The 20,402-nt window shown below is 48.9% G+C and overlaps 1 protein-coding gene across 9 annotated transcripts in view; it reads left to right on the plus strand.

Annotated features, from left to right (window-relative positions):
• The window catches only part of MSI2 (musashi RNA binding protein 2), a 387,367-nt gene that overhangs the window by 226,033 nt on the left and 140,932 nt on the right, over positions 1-20,402 (plus strand). For all 9 annotated transcript variants that reach the window (XR_015721318.1, XM_087854525.1, XM_045773328.2 and 6 more), the window contains exon 7: positions 18,276-18,324. Coding sequence is in view for 8 of the 9 variants with exons in the window: in XM_087854525.1 (XP_087710651.1) it covers positions 18,276-18,324 (49 nt within the window). In the remaining variant the exon portion in view is untranslated. The remainder of the gene's footprint in view (positions 1-18,275; positions 18,325-20,402) is intronic.

Here is a 20,402-nt window from a genome sequence, read left to right on the forward strand (position 1 = left end):
CGGAAGTATCTTTAAAAAAAATAGGTTTATGGTACATCGAGTTTTTCCCTAGCGTTAGCCTCAGCACGTAAACTGGGATTAGGAGCAGGCAGTTTAAATCCCCAGGGTCAGCCCTCATCCTGCTTCGGCCACTCTCCATCTCACTCTCCCGGAGGTGGGGGAGGGGGGAGTGTGCCTGACACTGGATCCAGCAAATAGATACTTTGGTCCCCTGTTCCATTTTTGTGTGGGGACAGGAAAATCGGGGGTCTTGCTCAGCCTTGACCCTTTGGAGAATGTCACCACCACAAACAGGCCGGGATGGAGCCGCTTGTGCTTTCCACGGATTCCTGGTCTAGCGCCGGAAGTGGGTCAGCCAGCATGGCACACTGAGCCCCCAGAGAAGGATCCAGAAGGATCCAGAAGGGCCTAGTTCTCAGGGAACTCGGCCTCCAGTAGGAGCACACCCTGGTAACACCGGCCTAAGGGTATTGATCTGTGGAGCAAGGAATGCAGGTTAACACACTTTGAACGAGAAACGAAGATAATAAAAAGTGGAGTCGTGATTCACTCACTCAAATAAATCCAGTTGCTCTGCCCACCACACCCCTACACACCCTGAGACAGGGGAAAGGCTCATTGGGCTAGAAGAGTTTTCTCTACTTCCCGAATGCCTGAGATGGGGCCTGTGGGACGTGAGGGCTCCTCAGCATTCCAGGCCCTGGGGCTCCAGTGCCATCAGCTCAGAATGCCATTATTCGTTCCCCAAGGGACGCTCCTTGGGTCTGGCGTTGCCTTCAGGAGGCAGATTCCTTTCCACCTGTTCTGTTGTTCACAGCACTGCCATTTCCTGTCTGCTGACCGCAGGCTCCGGCCTGACCCGTTGTGTAACTGTGGGCAGCAGAGGATGAAGCCCCTGACCCCTGAGCCTCGACCAGCACTGTTGGCTCTCCCCCCAGTCCCTGCGGGGAGGTTGGTTTTGGCAAGCACTGTGTGAGGGCTCCCTGACTTCCTCGTGGGCCCTCTGGCTCCTTTCTGAAAAGCCGGCCCCACACTGATGGTGGCCTGGCTTTCTCTGTCCCCTCAGACCTGTTGCTCCAGCCTTGGAGCCTGTTTGCCTAGAATGCCCTCCCACCACGTCTGCAACAAACTATCTCCTCTAGCTAAGTTAGTGTGATTTTTACTTTGAGTTTCCAGGGCCCCAGAGGCCATGAGTGAATGATGAAAGACTACAGAATGTGTGTGTGTGTGTCCTGTAGGGGGCTACGCCGCTCTTAGAGCATTTGTCACCAATCCAGCAGTGACTGTCTCCCCACCCCCCCACCCCCTGACCTCAAGAGCGGGAGTCGGGTCTTCCTCATTTTACAGTCTTTATGCTCAGTAGGGTAGACACACAGTAAACATATGTTGACCAAACGATTTTTTTTGGACATGAATGAATGAATTTTAAAGGGAGCACCACCCCCTGTGCTAGACTTCTTTCTTTCTGAGTGAGGGGCTGCCCGTTTTGCAGAATGAGGGGCACTCATCCAGCCCAGTTGTTAGGGCCGTCACTGGCCTAGGGTGGAAGATGAGGCCTCTGAAACGCTCGGCACCTGTTGGCGTCTGGCGAAGGCGGCCCCCCAGGATGGCACAGAGGATCATTAGATTCAGGTGCGGAGGGCGAGCGACCTCGGGGTCCAGTTCCTCACCTCAGAACTTAGAAGCTGGAGAGCATTGGTGAAGATGTGGTCGCAGCTAGCGGAGGCCACGTGTGAGCGTGCCAGCAGCAGCCTGTCTGTGTCTCTCAGCTGGTCTTCCACACTTCTGGTCCCCGTGGCAGGGAGGGCCGGACAGATGGCAGAGATCGTGGCCAGCTCGAGCACGTCATTTTCTCCTTGGTACTGCTTGCTCAGGTGGAGCCACCCTCTCCGCGGGTTTAATTTCACTCGGCGCCCTCACGGCTGAAATAGAAGGGCCTTAGGTACAGCGAGCTGCAGTAGACCTCTCCTCCTGACCTGCTCGCTCACGTGACAGTGACGGGGGCCGGCTGTTTAGCTCTTCATGTGTGCCAGCAGGCTACACGTGAGTGAACCTCTCTTAACGCTCCTAATAGCACTATGACGTAGGTACCAACTTAGAGGCAAAGACAGGCACAGAAAGGTTGAGAAACCTGCGCAAGGTCACACAGCTGGTGAGTGGTGGAACAGAATCTAAGCCCAGGGAGTCTGACTCAGAGCTTCTGGCCTTTCCCACTAGTCGGTACTGCCAAGAGGTGTCTGTCTCACCAGCAGCGCTGGGCGCCCGGTCCCGGCACCTCAGTAGACACAGCGTGTGGGTACCTGCATCACTGGCAGAGGAATGACGATGCCTTTTATAACCCTCGAGTTGGTTGGGATTCTGCCAAAGACAGTACCACAGGTCCACTCTTCCATCAACTGGTTGATTTAAAGTTGGCAGTGGTGGAATGTGGTGGGTAGGGGGCGGGGGGACGCGGGGGGCGTCCTTTTACTCTGGGAGCTCGAAGGAGTCCAATCCCCTGGACTCTCACAGCCTCTGACCAGCTCCTCGGGGTTCACCTACAGGACAGTCAAGGGCAGGTTCCTGAGTGTCACAGAGCACCTGAGGTCTGCAAGGCATCTTGGCCCTGGAAATTCCCGTCACTCTATCAAAAATCCCCAGCCCTGAGCTGAAGTGGGGGAAAATGACAGATCTGAGCAGTTGAGGAGCAATTTAATTAAAACCAAAAAGAAATGTAAATGAATTAACCAAAAAATCTTCACGGGGCATCCTCATTGGCAGAGGAGGACCGCAAGAGGAGATTAAGGCTTCCTTTTATTTATTAAGTTCGTTGTAATGGACCCCTTGGGCTTGATGGGGTAAGGCTTTCTCACAGTCTGGCGTGTGGCAAGCATTTGTCTTTGTTAATTTATATGGGGAAGGGCAGTAAATCCACGAACGGGCTCCTGTCTTCTGTGCTCTTTCACAGGGGTATTTAAAGTAACAGCACCTGACAGTTTCCCAGCAGCGAAGAGGTTTTTTTCTGCTTTAGAAAGCAAAATATTGTATGAGTTGTGCAACATGTATAAATGATTTGAAGAATTAGGGGTGCAGCAAATGGTACAGTTTGCAGCAGAGAACTGAAGACTTCATCAAATCACAAAGTTAGCGAGCGGAGGGAAGAGGCAGGGTGGGCCCGTGGGGCACAGCCCAGGTGTGCTGTGTGGCCTGTCATCCCTGTTTAATTTCCTTTCTCCCTGGTCCCAATTTGAATTGCCAAAATATGTTAGATTGCAGTGCATTATTTCATTTGCCTGCTTTGTAATTCCTCTTTACCTCAAACAGATGAAACACATGGCACTGAAGCAAATTGACAGCTCTTGAAATGAGAAAGATCTTTATCCTTCAGAGTGTTGATGTAGAAATAAATGAAAGAAAAAAATGCTTGTTGGGTCTTGAAGCAGCTTGAATTGGTACTTCTTTTTTTTTGTAAGGGTAGAGGAGGGTTTTTGCCCTCCCTTCTTTTTTACCCTTTAAGGAGCTGTATGGCTCGGGGATTAAGTGGGAGGGTTGGTTTTTCTGTCCATACTCGTTTGCAGAGATCTGAGTTATCCCTTGGACATCAGGAGCAGGCCAGAAGGGGTCAGCAGCAGGAATGTGGAGTCCTCAGGCTCACCTCATTACAGGCACACTTTGGAGATGTGGCGTGTCGCAGGAAAGCAAATCAAAGGAATTTTTTGGTTTTCCGATGCATATAAAAGTTATGCTTACGCTACACTACACTATCCTGCAGTCTTTAAGTGTGCGGTAACATCATTCCAAACAAACACCGTGCATACCTTACTTTTTAAAAAATACCTTTCTATTCAAAACATATAGCTGATACAAATAAGTAAGATGTATATAGTAAGTTAAATGTATTTAATAAATGAATAAATTGAATATTTATTATTTAATAGATAAATAAAATTTATAAAATATAAGAATGTAGTATTTAGAAACATTAGCTAAGGCACGCTAGCCACCACCTGAGCTTTCCGCGAGTCCTAATCACTGATGACGGATCTCACCAGAACCAAAAGGAGAATCATGGAGAAGTTTGAAATATTGTGACAATTACCAAAATGTGACACGGACACTCGAAATGAGCAAGTGCTGTTCAAGAATGGCCCTGGTATGGGGTGCCTGGGTGGCTCAGTCGTTAAGCGTCTGCCTTCGGCTCAGGGTGTGATCCCGGCATTCTGGGATCGAGCCCTGCATCAGGCTCCTCTGCGGGGAGCCTGCTTCTTCCTCTCCCGCTCCCCCTGCTTGTGTTCCCTTTCTCACTGGCTGTCTCTCTCTCTGTCAAATAAATAAATAAAATCTTAAAAAAAAAAAAAAAAAGAATGGCCCCTGTAGACTTGCTGGACACAGTGTTGCCACAAACCAATTTGTAAATATCGTCATATCTACAAAGTGCACTAAGGTGGAATGCAGTAAGATGAGATGTGCCTCTACTTCAAAAAATCTACCAGGACCTTAAAAAAAAAAAAAAAAAGAAAGAAAGAAAGAAAATCTATCAGACATCATGGTTACCCCATCCCAACTGAAATGTTAGGTGTGCCTGTTTTAGACCCCAACTCACTCGGTCCCTGGTCACCTCCTGCTGCCACCAGTCCCAATTTACAGTTATGGGGAGTATTGATAAATACATTCCCACACCCCAAACATGGTAATAAGTATAATTTATTGGTGTGTGGAATATCCCAAGACCCATAATATCTGTGTTTCAAAAATGAAAGAGGGGATCTTGATGGCTTAAAAAAAGAAACTTTGGAAACCACTAGGCACGAGGCCCTTTTCTGTCTGAAGTTTTTTTTCTTTATCCTGCAAAATCTTTCTGAAACTCAATCAGGAAGCACTTATTGTACACTCATTTTTAAAAAAGGATTGTATTTATTTGTCAGAAAGCAAGCACAAGCGGGGAGAGAGACAGAGGGAGAGGGAGAAGCAGCCTCCCTGCTGAGCAGGGAGCCCGATGTGGGACTCAATCCCAGGACCCTGGGATCATGACATGAGGCAAAGGCAGACGCTTGACCATCTGAGCCACCCAGGTCCCTGTGTACACTCATTTTTGTATTAGTTACTCTAGTAGGTGCTGTGGGTTTGCTGGGCTCCAGGGAAGGTGATGAGACAGGGGCAGTGGCGACTATCCACACAGATGCTCACGACAAAATAATATTTCAGAGTGCTTCTGCCAGGGCCAAGTACAAGATACAGGTTAAGGGATCCATCTCTCTATGATAAGCATACCTTATGCATGCCTACTTTATCCAAATGAAGAGAAATTAGGGCATCCTTATTTGTCTTATAAACTGATCTGCTAGTGAATTTCTTGAAATAATGAGCCCCCTTGTGGTTTTTAAAAAATTATTATTATAAATTTTTATTTTATAGTGTAGGACTCACAGAAAGTTGTATTAAAAATAGTACAAAGAGCTGTTGTGCACCCTTCACACAGCTTCCCACGATGATAATATCTCCTGTAACCATGGCACATTGTTAAAACCAGGAAATGATGCTGGTACATCATCAGTTTTAGCAGCCACTCCTGTGTGTGTGTGTGTGTGTGTGTGTGTGTGTGTGTGTGTGTGTGTGTGTGTGTGTATGCGCATGCACACGCATGTGTGTATGTGGGCACATATGCACACATGCACAGTTCTTTGGAATTCCATTGCGTGTGTGGATTGGAGTGACTGTCCCCATAATCAGGGTGCAGAAGTGTCCCATCACCACGAAGAAATTCCTGCACCCTAACCCCTGGCAACCACCACTCTGTTCTCCATCACTATAATTTTGTCATTTCGAGAACGTTACAAAAATGGAATCACACAGTACGGAATAAGCCTTTGAGATTGACTTTTTTCAGTCAGCATAATTCCCTTGAGATCCATCCAAGCTGCGTCCCAGTAGCTTGTTTCTTTTCATTTCGAGGAGTTCTCCACTGTAGGATGCACCACGGCTCGTTCTTCCGTCCTCCCCTCCCCCCCAGTCTCTGAAATACGCTTTATTTGCAGACAACTCATTACAGCACCGTGCATAAAGCAAGGTGCCCTTATGAGGATAAACCTCGCTCATCTGTACTCATCGCTCTAAATTGGAGCTTGTGGTCGTCGGCACGAAGTCTGTTCTCCCATTATGCAGCCCTCAACCGACAGACCTTTGTGGGGCATGGTGTATGCTGTGTACTGGCAACAGCAAGAGGTAGTCATTTACCACTGACCGAGCGCTTTCTGGTATATTGTGTTAATAATTTCTACTTCCCAAGCTAGGTTGAGGGTTAATAACGATCATCACCCCTTTTATGCACCAGGAAACCGAGCCGCCTTGGAAAGCCTTGCCGGAGATGGTGCGTAGATGGAAACAGTGGGGCGGGATTTGAACGCAGGACTTGGGATGCCACCCCAGGCTCCTTCTGCTCCACCAGTCTGGCTCGGGCTGGACTCCTCTCTGTTTTCAGGTTTTTCCAGCTCAGAGATTTTACGATCTTCTCTAAACAAGAAGTGTCTTCACCAAGTAACCAAATCCTGTAGCCTGTTACCGGACTTGAACTTTGTTCTTGGTGGCGTTTGGTTAGCCATTATTTGAAGACACTTTGGGAACTTAAAAATAACAAAGGAACTATTTAAAAATAGTATGTAGTGCAGACTTTCCTTAATTTGTTTATATTTCACAAAGTGTTTGGGTCAGGGCTGGAACTGGGGCTTTGACCCAGGGTCCTGGGGTGACTTCGGGGAACCCAGGGGCACCGAGGAGATTGACTCTCAGGCTGCCCAGTAGGGAAGGAGCGGGAGTGTTCTTCAAATGCTTCAGGCCCATGGGGAAGCTTTGGGATGGGTGGTCCTTGGCGCTCTGATTCAGGTGGCCAATGCCATGTGGTTCACAGGATTCTGCCGCCTGCCAAAATTGGGCTTTAGATCAGAGGGAGCTGCTATTTCGGGCATCTAAGTGCCACCGCGCTGAATTCAGGACTGAGCAGCCGACCGAGGGGGTGGGGCAGAGACACTCCGAGCCTTTGAAGCTCCAGAAAGGGTTCAAAGAGCCTTGGAGAAGGGATTCCTGCACTGGGCTGGAAGTGGAGAGGTGACCTCTGGGTCACTTCTAACTCCCGAGTCTGTGATTCTGAGAGGAATGGAAACTCCCCCCGGTTACCAACAACCACTCCGAGGCTGGCTGAATTCCTCAGAATCACAAGCCGGCAGAGAGGAAGGGCCTGAAGTTCAGGACACTGTAACGACGTCCTTGTGACCTCTGGGCCATCCCCTCACCCCTCTCAGGTGCAATCAGGGAGAGAGATGGGGCTCCAGAATCCGCTGGACCCGTCTGTCTCCCATCCCAGTTGGCAGGGGGCAGTGGGGGAGAGGAGGCACTGTGGCATGGGTTGTCTGAAAGGCCAGGGGTCACTCTAAACCCACATTCTTTGCATCCGTCCTCTGCAGGCAGACAGTAGAGCCTTAGGAAATATTAGCTTAATGAATAGATGTGTCACCTTGGCAAACCTCTCCCTCTCTCTCGTCCTCCGTCCTCGCCAGTCATTCTGTCAAAGGGGATAGGCAGAGGGGCTCTGAAGCCCTGTCCTAGAGGGTCATGCGCTCCTAAGTTTCCTGCCTCAGACCCTGGCCTTTCCGAGGTATAGACAGGCCCTCCCTCCCATCATCAAACCATGCCATTTACCCTCCCTGTTTTCTAGGCAGAAAGGAGATGCACATGAGCCAGGGGACTGAAATCCAGTTTGGGACCTCGGCTTTCTGAGCCTGCAAAACTTCTTTTTCCCCTCTCCCCAAGTGTATGGCTGCAGCTACGCTTGTCACCATTCGAGATTACATTGGCCACAGGAGATGTGGATGATTTTTCCATTTGGTCCTGATGTTTATTTCATGCCCATCAATATCAGCCCATATTAGGACAGATGAGGTGGTTATTTACAGGCTGTGCATTTTCACACTTGGTAATTATAAACCCTTCCCCTGTTTGGTCAGAGTCGTGGAGATCTATTTTGGCAATTAGCAGTTTAGTATTTGTTTAATGGGAATGCAGGAGAGTGTTACGGCACATCAGTGCTCCACTAATGATTTGCCTCTCTCCTCCGGAGCTGGCAGGTTTGGGCCTTTTTCACGGTAGGTGAGGTCTGATGGGGAGAGGCTGGAGGGGGGAGACGGGAGCATTAGGCAGCCTGCCTGCCTCTCCCCTCTGCTCCCAGCGCACACTTGCATGCATGCACACACGCACAACCAATGCTGTAAACAGGCCGTGCATTTCCAGAGCACAGCAGCCACCACTCGAAGGCACCTCTCACAAGAGGCCGTTAGGCCAGATGCCATTTCCGTGTGACAGCTGTCACGCCTGCCGGAACCAACTGCTTCTCCTTCAACTGCTCATGCCCAGCCTTTCTTGGTATCCCTCTCCCACCACCTCCCGTCCTTCACCGCCTCCTGTCTCGAGCCCTGGCTTGGATCTCCCCCCAAGAGAGCCTCCTGCCCTCGCCTCCAGGGTGGTGCTGGATGCCCGGCTTCACCTGCTCAGCCCGAATGGAGCCTCCGCCCCAACCACGCTCTGCACACGCTTGCTTTCCCTGCTCGGTTTTGAGAGGGGGCCTCCTGGGACTGCTCTCCCAAGGACATGCTGGTTCTGTGAATGGCTGTCCCTTGGTGTGACCCGTTTGCAGTGGGAAAACGCACAGAGTTGGGTGTGTGGAGTGTGTGTGTCTGTGTGCGTGCGTGAGCACGTAGGCATTAGTGCACACCGAGCCAGCTGTGCAAGGAGATTGCCAGGGGTGGGGAGCGACAGCACCTGTCCTGATGACAGTGTTCTGCATGGTAGGTACTCCCTTGCCACCACTGGAGCCTTTGTAACCATCCTGGGAAGCAGGACACACAGCGTGCTCAGGACTCAGGCACTGCGGGCACTCACAGGGGCTGAGCCCCAAAGTGACTTCTGGGACCCCTGCGCCAGTTCCAGCTCTGCCACCAGCTTACTGTGACCATGGGACAGCCTGGTGATCTGTGGGCGTTTCTGAGTTCATCTATCTAAAAGGAAGAGCCTCCTCTTCCGCCTTTTCCTTTGCTTCTCTCGTCACTCCCTCCTCTTCTGAGGCCACCCGAGGGAGCGCACATCTGTCTTCCTGGTTTACCTCCTCAGTTCTCTTACCGTTCTGGTAGAGCTTTAAGGCAGTGTTTGTATGTTCTTTCAGGAGCCAGTGACACTACCCTGAGCCCTAGGGACTCAAAAACTAGAACACCATTAAGGGAGACCAGAGGGAAGATGTAGGGACGCTTCTGGTTTTAAATCCTGGCTCGACCGGTTACTGTTTGTATGATCCTAGGCAGGTCACCTAATGGTAACTTCCTTGCCTGTATAATGGGTATGATAATATCTCCCTCAGAGCTATTTTGATAATTAAATGAGCTTTGCATTTGCCTATTAAGCACCATTAATGGTAGCTATTACAATAATCATTATTTCTTGGGGGAAGGTGGAGAATAGGCATTTCGTAACTTAGAGTCTGCTATTAACTTGTGAATGAGAACCTCTGAGCGGGAAGCTTTGCCTTTAGGTTAAGAAAATGTCTGATCTCCAGGAGAGAGCTATTTAGAGGCCCCACACTCTTCAGTTCCCATGGGCAAGTGTCCATTTGTTAAATTCGTAACTGCTGTCAGACCCACACTAGGGTGTGTTTTGTTTGCTAAGTTAAATGGGAAAATGGAATGACCCCACAAGAATAAAAAGAAGTAAAAGTAGGGGAAAATAGGGCTGGTAAAGAAGAGTCTTGCCAATGGGGATAGAACGTTCTGGCTATACTACTTGGGAGCCCTCTAGGAAGAGCTTAGGGAATGTACTTAATGCCCTGAACTGGGTACCAGTAAAAAAATGGTTAATGGCCAATTTTATGTCATGTATGTTTTACTACCAAAAAAAAGTTTCGGAGATATTCAGCAGACTCTCTTGTTATTCAGTTAAAGGCGTGTGCATGAGTTAAACTATTTCAGGTGGGTGCAACCGAGAATTTTTGGACCCTTGGAATGAAGGGAAACATGCCAAGGGGCAGCTAGCAGCTACAAACCCCCGAGTGCCTCGATGGCGGCTGTCCCGCAGGGGAAAATGCACAGAGGTCGAGGGTGGCCGGGAAGCCTGCATGCCTGCCGTGAGGGTGACAAGAATCTGGGCCTGGCAGGCAGGCAGAGGCTGGGAGGGTGAGCTTTGGACTCCTAAGCTCAGCAGCTGATCCTGGGCCCAGCCCCTGGCAGCTCCAGGACACGCAGTGAGGAAATGGAAGAATTTGTGCTAGTCCCTTTCTCCGGGGATGGTCGTGAAGGGAGCAGTCAAGGTTAAAAATCAGTGTGAATTGGGGCGCCTAGGTGACTCAGTCGTTAAGCAGCTGCCTTGGGCTCAGGGAGTGATCCTAGGGTCCTGGGATCAAGCCCCGCATCGGGCTCCCTGCTCCACTGGGAGCCTGCTTCTTCCTCTCCCACTCCCCCTTCTTGTGTTTCCTCTCTCGCTGGCTATCTCTCTGTCTGTCAAGTGAATAAATAAAATCTTTAAAAAGAAAAAAAATCAGTGTGAACTAACGGGATCTTCCAGCCTGCATCCTCTCCTCTTCCCTCCTTTCTTTTGGGCAATGATTAAAGCTAGACCCTCTTCGTAAGGCCGGAGCATGCTGAAAAGTCTCATCTCAGTAAATGAAGACACCACTGCTGAGCTTGGGGGCAGGGGCAGGTTTCGCTTCTGTCCGGCTGGTTGGAGGAGAAGTAGAGAGCATTGCCATCCGTGGCTTGAAATGGCCCCGGGTGGGATAACCTCCGTCTGCAGCTCCTCTGTGCTGGGCAGTCCCGCCTCCTCTACAAGTCTCCACTCTTGTGACTTTAGTGCCTTGAGTTTATAGAGCATAATAAGGTCTGTTAAGCCCTACGCACTACAGTATCGCGGTATTGCATTTATGGGCGTTTATTTAAACTAACTCTTGAAGTGTTTGAGTGGGAGCAGGAAGCGAAATTCAAGGGCATTTGTTCTGGGGGAGTATGAAGAGCTGGGTTTCTTTTTTTTCCCTTTCCTCTCCCTCCTGTGTGTGACCAGATAATTTAAGGATCATTTGAAGTGCCATTTCCTGCTTTGTTCTTGATACCTATGGCATGTGGGTGTATGTATTTGGAACCCCAGAGGAGTGGGAAGTTTCTCCGCGTGTGTTGGCCACAGCAAAGCTCTGGAACGTCCTGACAGAACAGAGTTTGTGAAAGACCAGTGGCGAGTTTGATGCTCCTAGATGTTGTCCTAGCGGGCCCTGTGGTCTGTTTTAGCATTCTAGGTGGAGTCTTCACGAGTAGATCATAGGTGGCCATCTCATCCTTTCCTCCTTTTCTAGATGAGAAACGAAGGACAGAGAAGGGAGGTGACTTGTCCTCTGTAAGATCCCAGCGGAGCTGGATTAGAACCTGGATCCTACCCGTGCTTTGTGCCACGCTGCCTGCCACACTCCGCGGCCTCCCAGCACTTGCGGAGTTAGTACCAATAACTCGATTCCTTTTAGGTTCCTCCTGGGGACAAGTTTTCCGTGTCCCCAAATCAGCATCACTCCCCTCCTGTGTACTTGGGGAACCAAAACTGCAGACCGAAGAAACAGTGGTCTGAGGGCACAGTCTAGGCTCCCGACCTTTGGCCAACGGAGTTGACCAACAGAGTTTTTTACTTCTCTTTCTAGGAGCTTCTTTGCTTTGTGACCTGAAAGGTTTCCTCTTCGGCTGTCACATGAGTTGGGCTGGCTGAAGTCCCATCTCTGGATATGGTCAATACCAAATGGCTACTTCTAAATTCACCCAGCAAGAATGCCTGGCTCACAATGAGCCTTTTGACTCATTATAAAGAGGGTTCGCTCATTCATTAAATGAATTAGGATTAGAGAGACATCACCCACTGACTTGAGTGCTAATTATTGCTGATTTTCATGGTGCTCATTTAGTGAGGAACATGTTGCCAATTTCTCCTGGCAGTTCTAGGATCCCCGTCTCCAACCTTGCTGGTGGGGTGAGATTTAGAAGTAGTCCCTTCCCACCCGAATACCTGTACTCCACTTGGAATGTGTAGCTTGACAGCTTCATACTCAGCACATAGTCCACATTTTACCTCCTTCCAGTTCTTTCCTTGCTTTGGTTCATTGTTTAGTATTCTTTGAGACTGCTGTGTATCTTCCAGTAGATTAAAACCTTAAAAAAAAACCAAACAGAGACCATGTACAAGTCACCTGTTGCCACAAGAATGCCGTGTAGAAATGATCGCAAAACCTCAGGGTTAGACAAGAGCTGTTTATTTCACCTGTGTCGAGCCCACCGGGAGTGGTTCTGCTGATCTTGGCTGGGCTCACTTGCATGTTTTGGGGTTGACTAACTCTCTGCTCATCTAGGCTGTCCTTGGCTTGGGCCGCTGAGGGGACTTGGCCCAGCTTCCCGTGCCTCTCATCCTCTAGCTGGCTAGCCTGGGCATGCCTTTCTTTCGGTGATGGCAGACGTGCAAGAGAGAACAAGCAGAAACATGAAAACCCTCTCAAGGGCAGACCCAAAGCAGGCATACCTCTACCTCATTTTGTGGACCATAAGAAGTCAAGTTCAGATACATGGGATGGAGAGAGAGACTCTGCCTCTTTGGGGAAAGGAACTGCAAAATTACAGAATAAAGGGTGTGGAGCCATTAATGCCAGCAGTCTACCAGGAACCTGTATAATGTGCCTTTTATTTGTACTTGGGCCAATGCTCTGCAAATAGTGAGTGGTTGGTAAATATGTCACATAAAAGTAAATAAAGTTAACATTAGCTGAATTTTCTAATCAAGATCGAGTTGGCTAGATGGTGTAGACCTTAGCTGGAGTTTTATGTTAGAAGTAAAATTTCGATCACCCTGGTAGAATCCAAATTTTTCTTGCACTGGGTGCAGGGATAGCTTGCTTGTCACGAAGATGTCCCTCTTCTTGTCATCTTTTCCATCATAGGTTCTGTCGTCATCTTCAGGGTCTTAGGATATAAATGGATGAGAGACATGGAGCAAAGAGAGGAGGACTATTGCCACACCAAACTGTGTCAGCTGCCTCTGGAGGAGAAATTTGATTCCATGGACTGAGCGCTGACGTGTGCATAGAGAGCAAGAGGCCACAGTGTCCGGTGCTTTAACCTTTGTTCTTATTTCTCACAGACAGTGGAGACCCCCGGCTGGCCACTGCATAAGTATCCCCCAGGAGCTCTTTGGAAATGAAAGTGCCGTAGCATCAGACACTCTAGGGGTAAGGTCTAGGAGACCTGTGTTGTAACAAGCCCAGCGGTCCTGACGTGGATGAAGTTTGAGAAGCCCTGCCCCAGCCCCCATGGGCCATAGAGGCCAGTGGCATAGCTGCATGACTCTCAGATGTGCTGTGTGCGTGGTACATGCCTCCACGGAGGTTACGGTGTGGTCTGAACCTGGTGGTAGGCAGGAGTACAGGTTCAGGACTTGCTGGTGCTGAGACAAACGGGGGCATCTCCAGCCATCTTATTTAAAAGTTACTTTACCTTGCCTTGTCATTCACGAGATATACCACCAAGATGCCGGGTGGCATTTGAACCCACCCTAAGTTATTAAAAGGTACGTCTCAAGGTTGGAGCAAGCGCCTTCTCTCAGAACAGACCAAGCATATGCCAGGATGTGAGACAGAATATGCTGAGGTTCCAATATCTCCTCTCCTTCTCGGTCCCTCCAGGGACACCCCCACCCCAAGACCGCTAGGCCCATGGGCCCCCACCTCTGGTACAAAGAAATGTGTAAGCCTGGTAAGGACACTGTCAACACAAAATAAATACCAGAGCTTGTCTTGAGGAGACATCTAACAGGAGTTAATGGTGTTTTCAACTTGAGGTCAGAAAATTTCTGTGTCCAGCGCCCCCCTACTGTGTGTTCTAGCACCCCCACATGAGATCTGGGGTTCATATTGAAGTCGATGACTCCGTACAGCCAGCTGATCTACCTGGGTTTTGTGTGTATGCGCGTGCATGTGCGTGCGTGCGTGAGTGTGTGTGTGTGTGTGTGTGTGTGTGTGAGACAGACAGACAGACACACAGGCATCACTCTGCTCCCTCCAGGGTTGAATACGGGTTACCTTGACTGTGCTCCTCATTGCCCCCGTGCTGCAGACTCACACAAGCTGCTTCTGTTTGATTCACACAGAACCGTGAGAAACAGCCCCGTATGCGAGGCCGTGTTTTTCATTCTATTCAGTCTTTGTATATATTCAAATTCTCCCAGTTTCAGCTCTTGCTGTCCTGCCAGATTTCCATCGCGTTGATGGCTTCTCTGAATTAATAAGTGTTTTGCAATCGCTGAAAAGTTTTTCTTCCCTCCCCACCCCAGCACCGGTCTTATCCATATTGATTTTTTTTTTCTTTCTCTTTCCTCTCGAGCTATTTCTCAGATGTTTTATTTTGTAAAGTGTTAATAGAATTTTTCTTTCACCCTGACATTTTATCTATTCAGGAGGTCTCTGCAAGTCCCATTGTGCAACTGGACTGTGGAGGAAAGAGCTCTATTCTTTACGACAATGGTTGCCCTAAAAAACATACACAGATCCTCCCCCTCGCTCCCCAGGGTGGAGCGAATGTTGGGAGGGTAGTGTCAGAAAACATCCAAACTTTGGAAGGAAAAGAGGGAGCCAATTACGCCCTGTTGGGGGGGGGGGCATTGAAAATACTTTTTTTTTTTTAATTCAAAATATTTATTTCCTAAGGGGATCTGAGTTTCAGTACCAAAACATGGCCAACACAGAAGGGAGGCTGTTTTCCTTACTGTTCGGCATTTTTAGCTCAAAATAAGCACTTGGCAAACGTCTTAGAAAATGTGGAGATGGGTGTGAAACAGATGTCACGTTTACCTGCGCGACACCCACCCACCCGCACCGCAGGCATTGGAATTCTTATCGAGGCCCTGGGGTCTAAGTCTGCGGTACCATATGCTCGAGTGTGACTGCTCTGTGTGCAAACAAACCAGTTGATCTTCTGGTGGTTTTGCTTGAGTGGTGCACAGAGGCAGACGGCCGTGGTGTGTGTGGCCGCCACTGCAGGTGCCTGGGGGGGACCATCGAGCCTGCCTGGCTGCAGAGGGTTCTGGTGAAGGCACCCCGTCTCCACCCTAGCACCACCTCCTCCCCTCAGCCTGGTACCCGGCCGAGAGAGAGGAGCTCCCTGCTGGCGAAGCAGTCACCATGCAAGGCCTTTTCCTCCCGGTTACTGACTTTAGAAATGGGGACCAGAAGGGGAAGGCCCCAGGAGCCTGTTTGTTCAGACTCGGTTGCTTAGCAACCAAGGGGGGCCCTGACTCCGGAAGGGATTTTTAAGCTAGGCCAGTCCCTTTGAGGTTTCCGAGGTTTGCGTCTGGCTTGCCTACCCCTTCTTCCATTCTTACCTTGACTTTGCTTTTCCCCCTGTTCTGTTTGATAGCATCTAGAAAAATAGGGTTGTCTGGAGGCAGCATTTTAAATCTGGTCTCATTGCTTTGCCCAGTGTCTTCTCCTCCATCAGAGATTGTAGTCTGGGAGGAGTGAAGAATGAATAGCCTATGATTCCCTTTCTCAGCTGGCTTAGCTCAGGCCCCCAAACTCATTTGTGAGCCTTTGAGCTCCAGTGAACAGTGCTCAGTCCCTCCCAACCACACACGCACACACGCACACTGAAATCGCTCCAAGCTCAGAGCCCCTTGGCTAGCGGCTTTGTCCAGGACCACATGGGTAGAGTTGTAGTTTTACCGCCAATCTTGGGCACAAAATGAATGAAGAGACCAGGCTGCTCACCTGGCCAAACCCAAGTACCGTCCCCAGGTGAGTAGCTGATCGGCTAAGACCGTACCTGTACTTTGTATTTTGTCAAAGAATGAAGAATTGGATTGTAAGTACGAGGAGTGGAATTCAAAGCCAAATCTGGTTCAGTAAGGGTGACTTTCTTGAGGTCTGCATGGGAATTGAATGTGGATCCTGAAATCTTATTGCTAGAAATATCCAGAAGGGTTGCAGGATGCCTAGAAAGACTGAGGGAGAAAGAGGAAGAGAGACAGAGGATGCCTTTGGTGTTTTCTACTCTTTGATCCTTTTGCCAAGGTCCTAGCATAAATGCATAAGTCTGCTGGGGCAGTCATCACCAAGTACCACAGACTGAGTGGCCAAACAACAAAAATTCATTTTCTCACTCTGTGGATGCTGGAAGTCCAAGATCAGCCGGGTTGGTTTCTTCTGAACGGTCTCTCCTCGGCTTGCAGACAGCCACCTTCTCCCTGGGTCCTCACGTGGTCTTCCCTCTGTACCTGACCGGATCCAGATTCCCTCTGTGTATAAGGACCCCAGTCAGTACTGGATCAGCCCCCCCCCCCATTACCTCCTTTTAACTCAGTAACCTCTTTAAAGACCCTGTCTCCAAATACAATCACGTTCTGAGATACTGGGGGTTAAGGCTCCAACATCCAAGTTTGGAGGGGAGCACAATTCAGCCCATAGCAATCAAGATGTTAAATTTCCATTGTGTATAACTGGAAAAGGTTTAAATATCCACAGAAGGAGAATTGAGTAAGCGACAGTGTCTCGCTCCATGAACTATTATGCAGCAGTCCAGGTAGTATTCGCAGTAGCTCACACCCATTAGGATGACTACTATCAAAAAAACCCCGGAAAATAACAAGTGTGGGTCACGATGTGGAGAAATTGGAACCTTTGTGCACTCTTGGTGGGAATGTAAAGTGGTGCAGCCACTGTGGAAAACAGTATGGCAGTTCCTCCAAAAATTAAAAGTAAAATTGCCATATGATTTAGCAATTTCATTCCTGGGTGTCTACACAAAAGAATTGAAAATGGGGATGCAAGGAGATATGCGTACATCCATGTTTATGGCGGGTTTATTCCCCATAGCTAAAACTGAGTATCTGTCGACGGGTGAATGAATAAGCCAAATGTGGCATGTACGTGCAGTGGAATATGGATGAACCTCGAGGACATTATGCAAAATGGAATAAGCCAGTTACAGAAAGACGAATACCGTGGGATTCTACTTATATGAAATACCACAGTCCCCCCTTATTCATGGCTTCGGTTACCCACAGTCAACCGTGGTCCTACTGCGGATGACCCTCCTGATGGATTATCAGATGATGCGTAGCAGCTGATTGTGACATCACTCGCCTGCGTTATTCACCTCACTTCCCCTCCTCACATAGTCATCTTAGATATTCGGACAGGGAAAGACCACATTCACATAACTTGTATTACAGTACATTGTTGTAATTGTTCTGTTTTATTTTTTGTTACTATTGTTAAATCTTCTGTGCCTAATGCATAAATTAAACTTTCTCCTGGGTATGTATGTCCAAGAAGGAACATGGTGTATATTGGGTTGAGTACTATCCAGCAGTTTTGGGGAACCACTAAGGGTCTTGGAATCCCCCCGGGGATTGGGGGGGACCTCAGTCACAGTCATAGAGACAGCAGATGGGATGGCGGTTGCCAGGGGCTGTGGGGACAAAGGGGATGGGGGGGTTATTATTTGATGTGGTAGAGTTTTAGTTTTACGAGATGAAAAGAGTTCCAGACATGGATGGTGGGGATGGTAGTTCAACATTATGAGTATATTCAGTACCAACGAACTCTACACTTAAGAATGGTTAAGATGGAGGCGCCTGAGTGGCGCAGTCGTTAAGCGTCTGCCTTCGGCTCAGGGCGTGATCCTAGAGTCCTGGGATCGAGCCCCACATCAGGCTCCTCTGCTGGGAGCCTGCTTCTTCCTCTCTCACTCCCCCTGCCTGTGTTCCCTCTCTCGCTGACTGTCTCTCTGTCAAATAAATAAATAAAAACCTTAAAATATTTAAAAAAAAAAAGGTTAAGACAGCAATTTTTATGTTATGTGTATTTGACCATAATCAAAAAAATTGGGAAAGGAAAACAATATTCACGATGTAGTCATCTGGGAATTATTTGCAATATTGTAATATTATATTTAAAAAGAACGGGAAAATTCCATCTACAGCCTGATTTAAACTATATTAAAATAGGCATAAGGTGTTTTTTTAAGGCAAAAACTAAAGGGAAATACATCAGATGTTAACTGTGGTTGTTCGAGGCAGAAAGATGGAAAGACAGTGATTTTTTTTTCTTTCTGATTTTTTTGTGTTTTCAAATGAATGTTAATGAGCACCTATGACTTTCGTAATGGAAACCACTGTTCCCTGGCCGCGTATCGCATTTTGTATGTTTTGTCAAAATTCCTAAAGCAGACTCCATTCTGTTTGTTTTGCAGGTGGAGGACGCAATGCTGATGTTTGATAAGACGACCAACAGGCACAGAGGTAAGAGCCCCAGCGGAAGACGCTTGCCCTTTCTGTTAGTTGCCCAGATGTCGAACATCTGTATTCATGGAGGGCCACCACAGCACGAAGAGTCCAGATCCTGGACAGTTAAAAATCAGCCACACCCAAGCCGGGTTCCTGGCTTTCTTAGTCTTTGCTAGACCTGAGCACTAAGGGATCCAAGTGGAAATTATTCATAGCAATTACTCAGCTGAGCTTTCAATTTGCATTGAAGGAGGTGGTTTAGAAGCACACTGTCAGTCTGAAGAGGCAGAAAAGAAAAAAAATACCCTTGTTGCCGGTTTGTTCGCCGTGTGCAGGGATTGCAGACTTGGCAGTGCCCATTTACACATCTGGAATGTTTAGAGGGCTCCGCACTTACTCATTTTTCTCTCCTGTGCTCTTCCTGTCCTATCCGTGTTTTAGAAAATAGGTCTTCTCAACGTGGGGGTCTGTGAACCCCTGAAATGGCACACAAAATGTTTTATGTTTGCGCTTTTCTTGGGAGACGTTCCTAGCTTTGAACAGATTGTCAGAGGGGTTTCTGACCTCCATACCTTCCCTCCCCAAGAAAGGAACACGTTGAAATGATTGCTTTAAACAGAAAGTTGGATGAATCTAGAAAATCCTCCCAGAGGAAGTAGAGTCCAAGGTTATGGCTCGCGTTCCATCTCCTGTTCTCCGGAAGCTCCTGGTTTCTGGGGCTCCTATGAACAGGGCGCTAATGAGCAGAGCTTCGGAAGGGAGGTGGCAGGAAGCAGCGTTCCTGAGAGGCGCCAGAGTGAGCGGTGTTTCCTTGCCACTTGGATTGCATTTAGATGTTTCTTGTGTTGTTTACATTCTTGCTGTCACCTGTGATTAGAAGCAGTTACCCAGCACTGACTGTATGTCTCTCCTGTTGGGAGCCGCCAGGCTGAGTGAAAGGGAGGAAGGCGGTGGGGGGAGAAGGAGGACGGGCTGTCCTGAGAGTGCCTGGCAGTCCAGCTTCCCGGGCATCCGTAGACAGCATCCTCAGAGGGGAGAGTGGAAAATTGGATGGAAAACTGGGGCATCGATGGCGTTTATATTGGGAAGGGATGGGTGGGGGTGGAGGATGAGGAGTAGGGGAAGGAGAGGGAAGAAAAGAAGAGCTCACGGGTGTGGGATGATTGCTTTGTCCTCTGCAGTGCTCAGCCTCCTGAGAGCCAAGAGAGTGAGGGGAAGGGGATGCGGAGAGGGGCAATTCATGGTTATTCTCCGCCATCATCCTTACGGGGTAGGGGAGGGATGTCTGAGCACTGCTTCCCTGTGCAGCATCTGATCTGATCTTCACAGCAGCCCTGTGACTTTGGGAAAGTCGCTTCACTTTTTTGTCTTGTTGGTCTCAGTTTATTCTTCTGTGAAATGGGGACAATACAAGTACTTGCCTATAGGGTTGTTTGGAGGGTCTAGTACTGCACACATTAGTGGCGCCTAGGTTAGCTCTTCTCATTATTGTTTTCACGGTCATCACCTCTGTGTTGGGCCTGAGGTGACCCACCGGAGCTCAGAGCGGGTAAGGGATGCACCCCAGTTCGGAGCAGGGGCTCATCCCTAGGACTGCTGATTCCAAATTCTGCTCCTTCTCTGTGTCTCCACGGGCTTGCGAAGAGAGTTTTCATCTGTTTATTTTCAGGGTGGGCAGGGCCCATCTGAGTGTGGCATTGGGGTTCGGTGCTAGAATTCATGCTCCTGGAAGATTCCGAGTGGCATCTAGGCAGTAGCCTTATCACTCTTATTTGAATATCCACCAATAAAGGGATTTCTGATCTGCTCCAGGTCAGGCCCTGTGTTGGAGAGAAATATCTCGTGCAGCCCTCCCAGCTGTGCCTGGAAGGAGGCGTGTGGTCTGGTGGGCCCGAGAGGGCCGGTGACTTGGTGACTTTCCCTGTCACCGTTACTCAGCTAGTAGCAGACACAGGCAGGTTCACAGTGAGGGCATTGGGTGTCTGGCGTTGCCCCAGAGGAGGTGCCGGGGAGGGTTCCCCCTTATTTCTAACCCAGACATCTCCTGCTATGGATGGAGCCTGTTCCCTTCCTCCGTGGTGATGGGGCCGTGG

Source organism: Ursus americanus, chromosome 23 (assembly GCF_024610735.1).
Source record: "Ursus americanus isolate L20-20 chromosome 23, mUrsAme1.1.p, whole genome shotgun sequence".
In the NCBI taxonomy this organism is placed as follows: Eukaryota; Metazoa; Chordata; class Mammalia; order Carnivora; family Ursidae; genus Ursus; species Ursus americanus.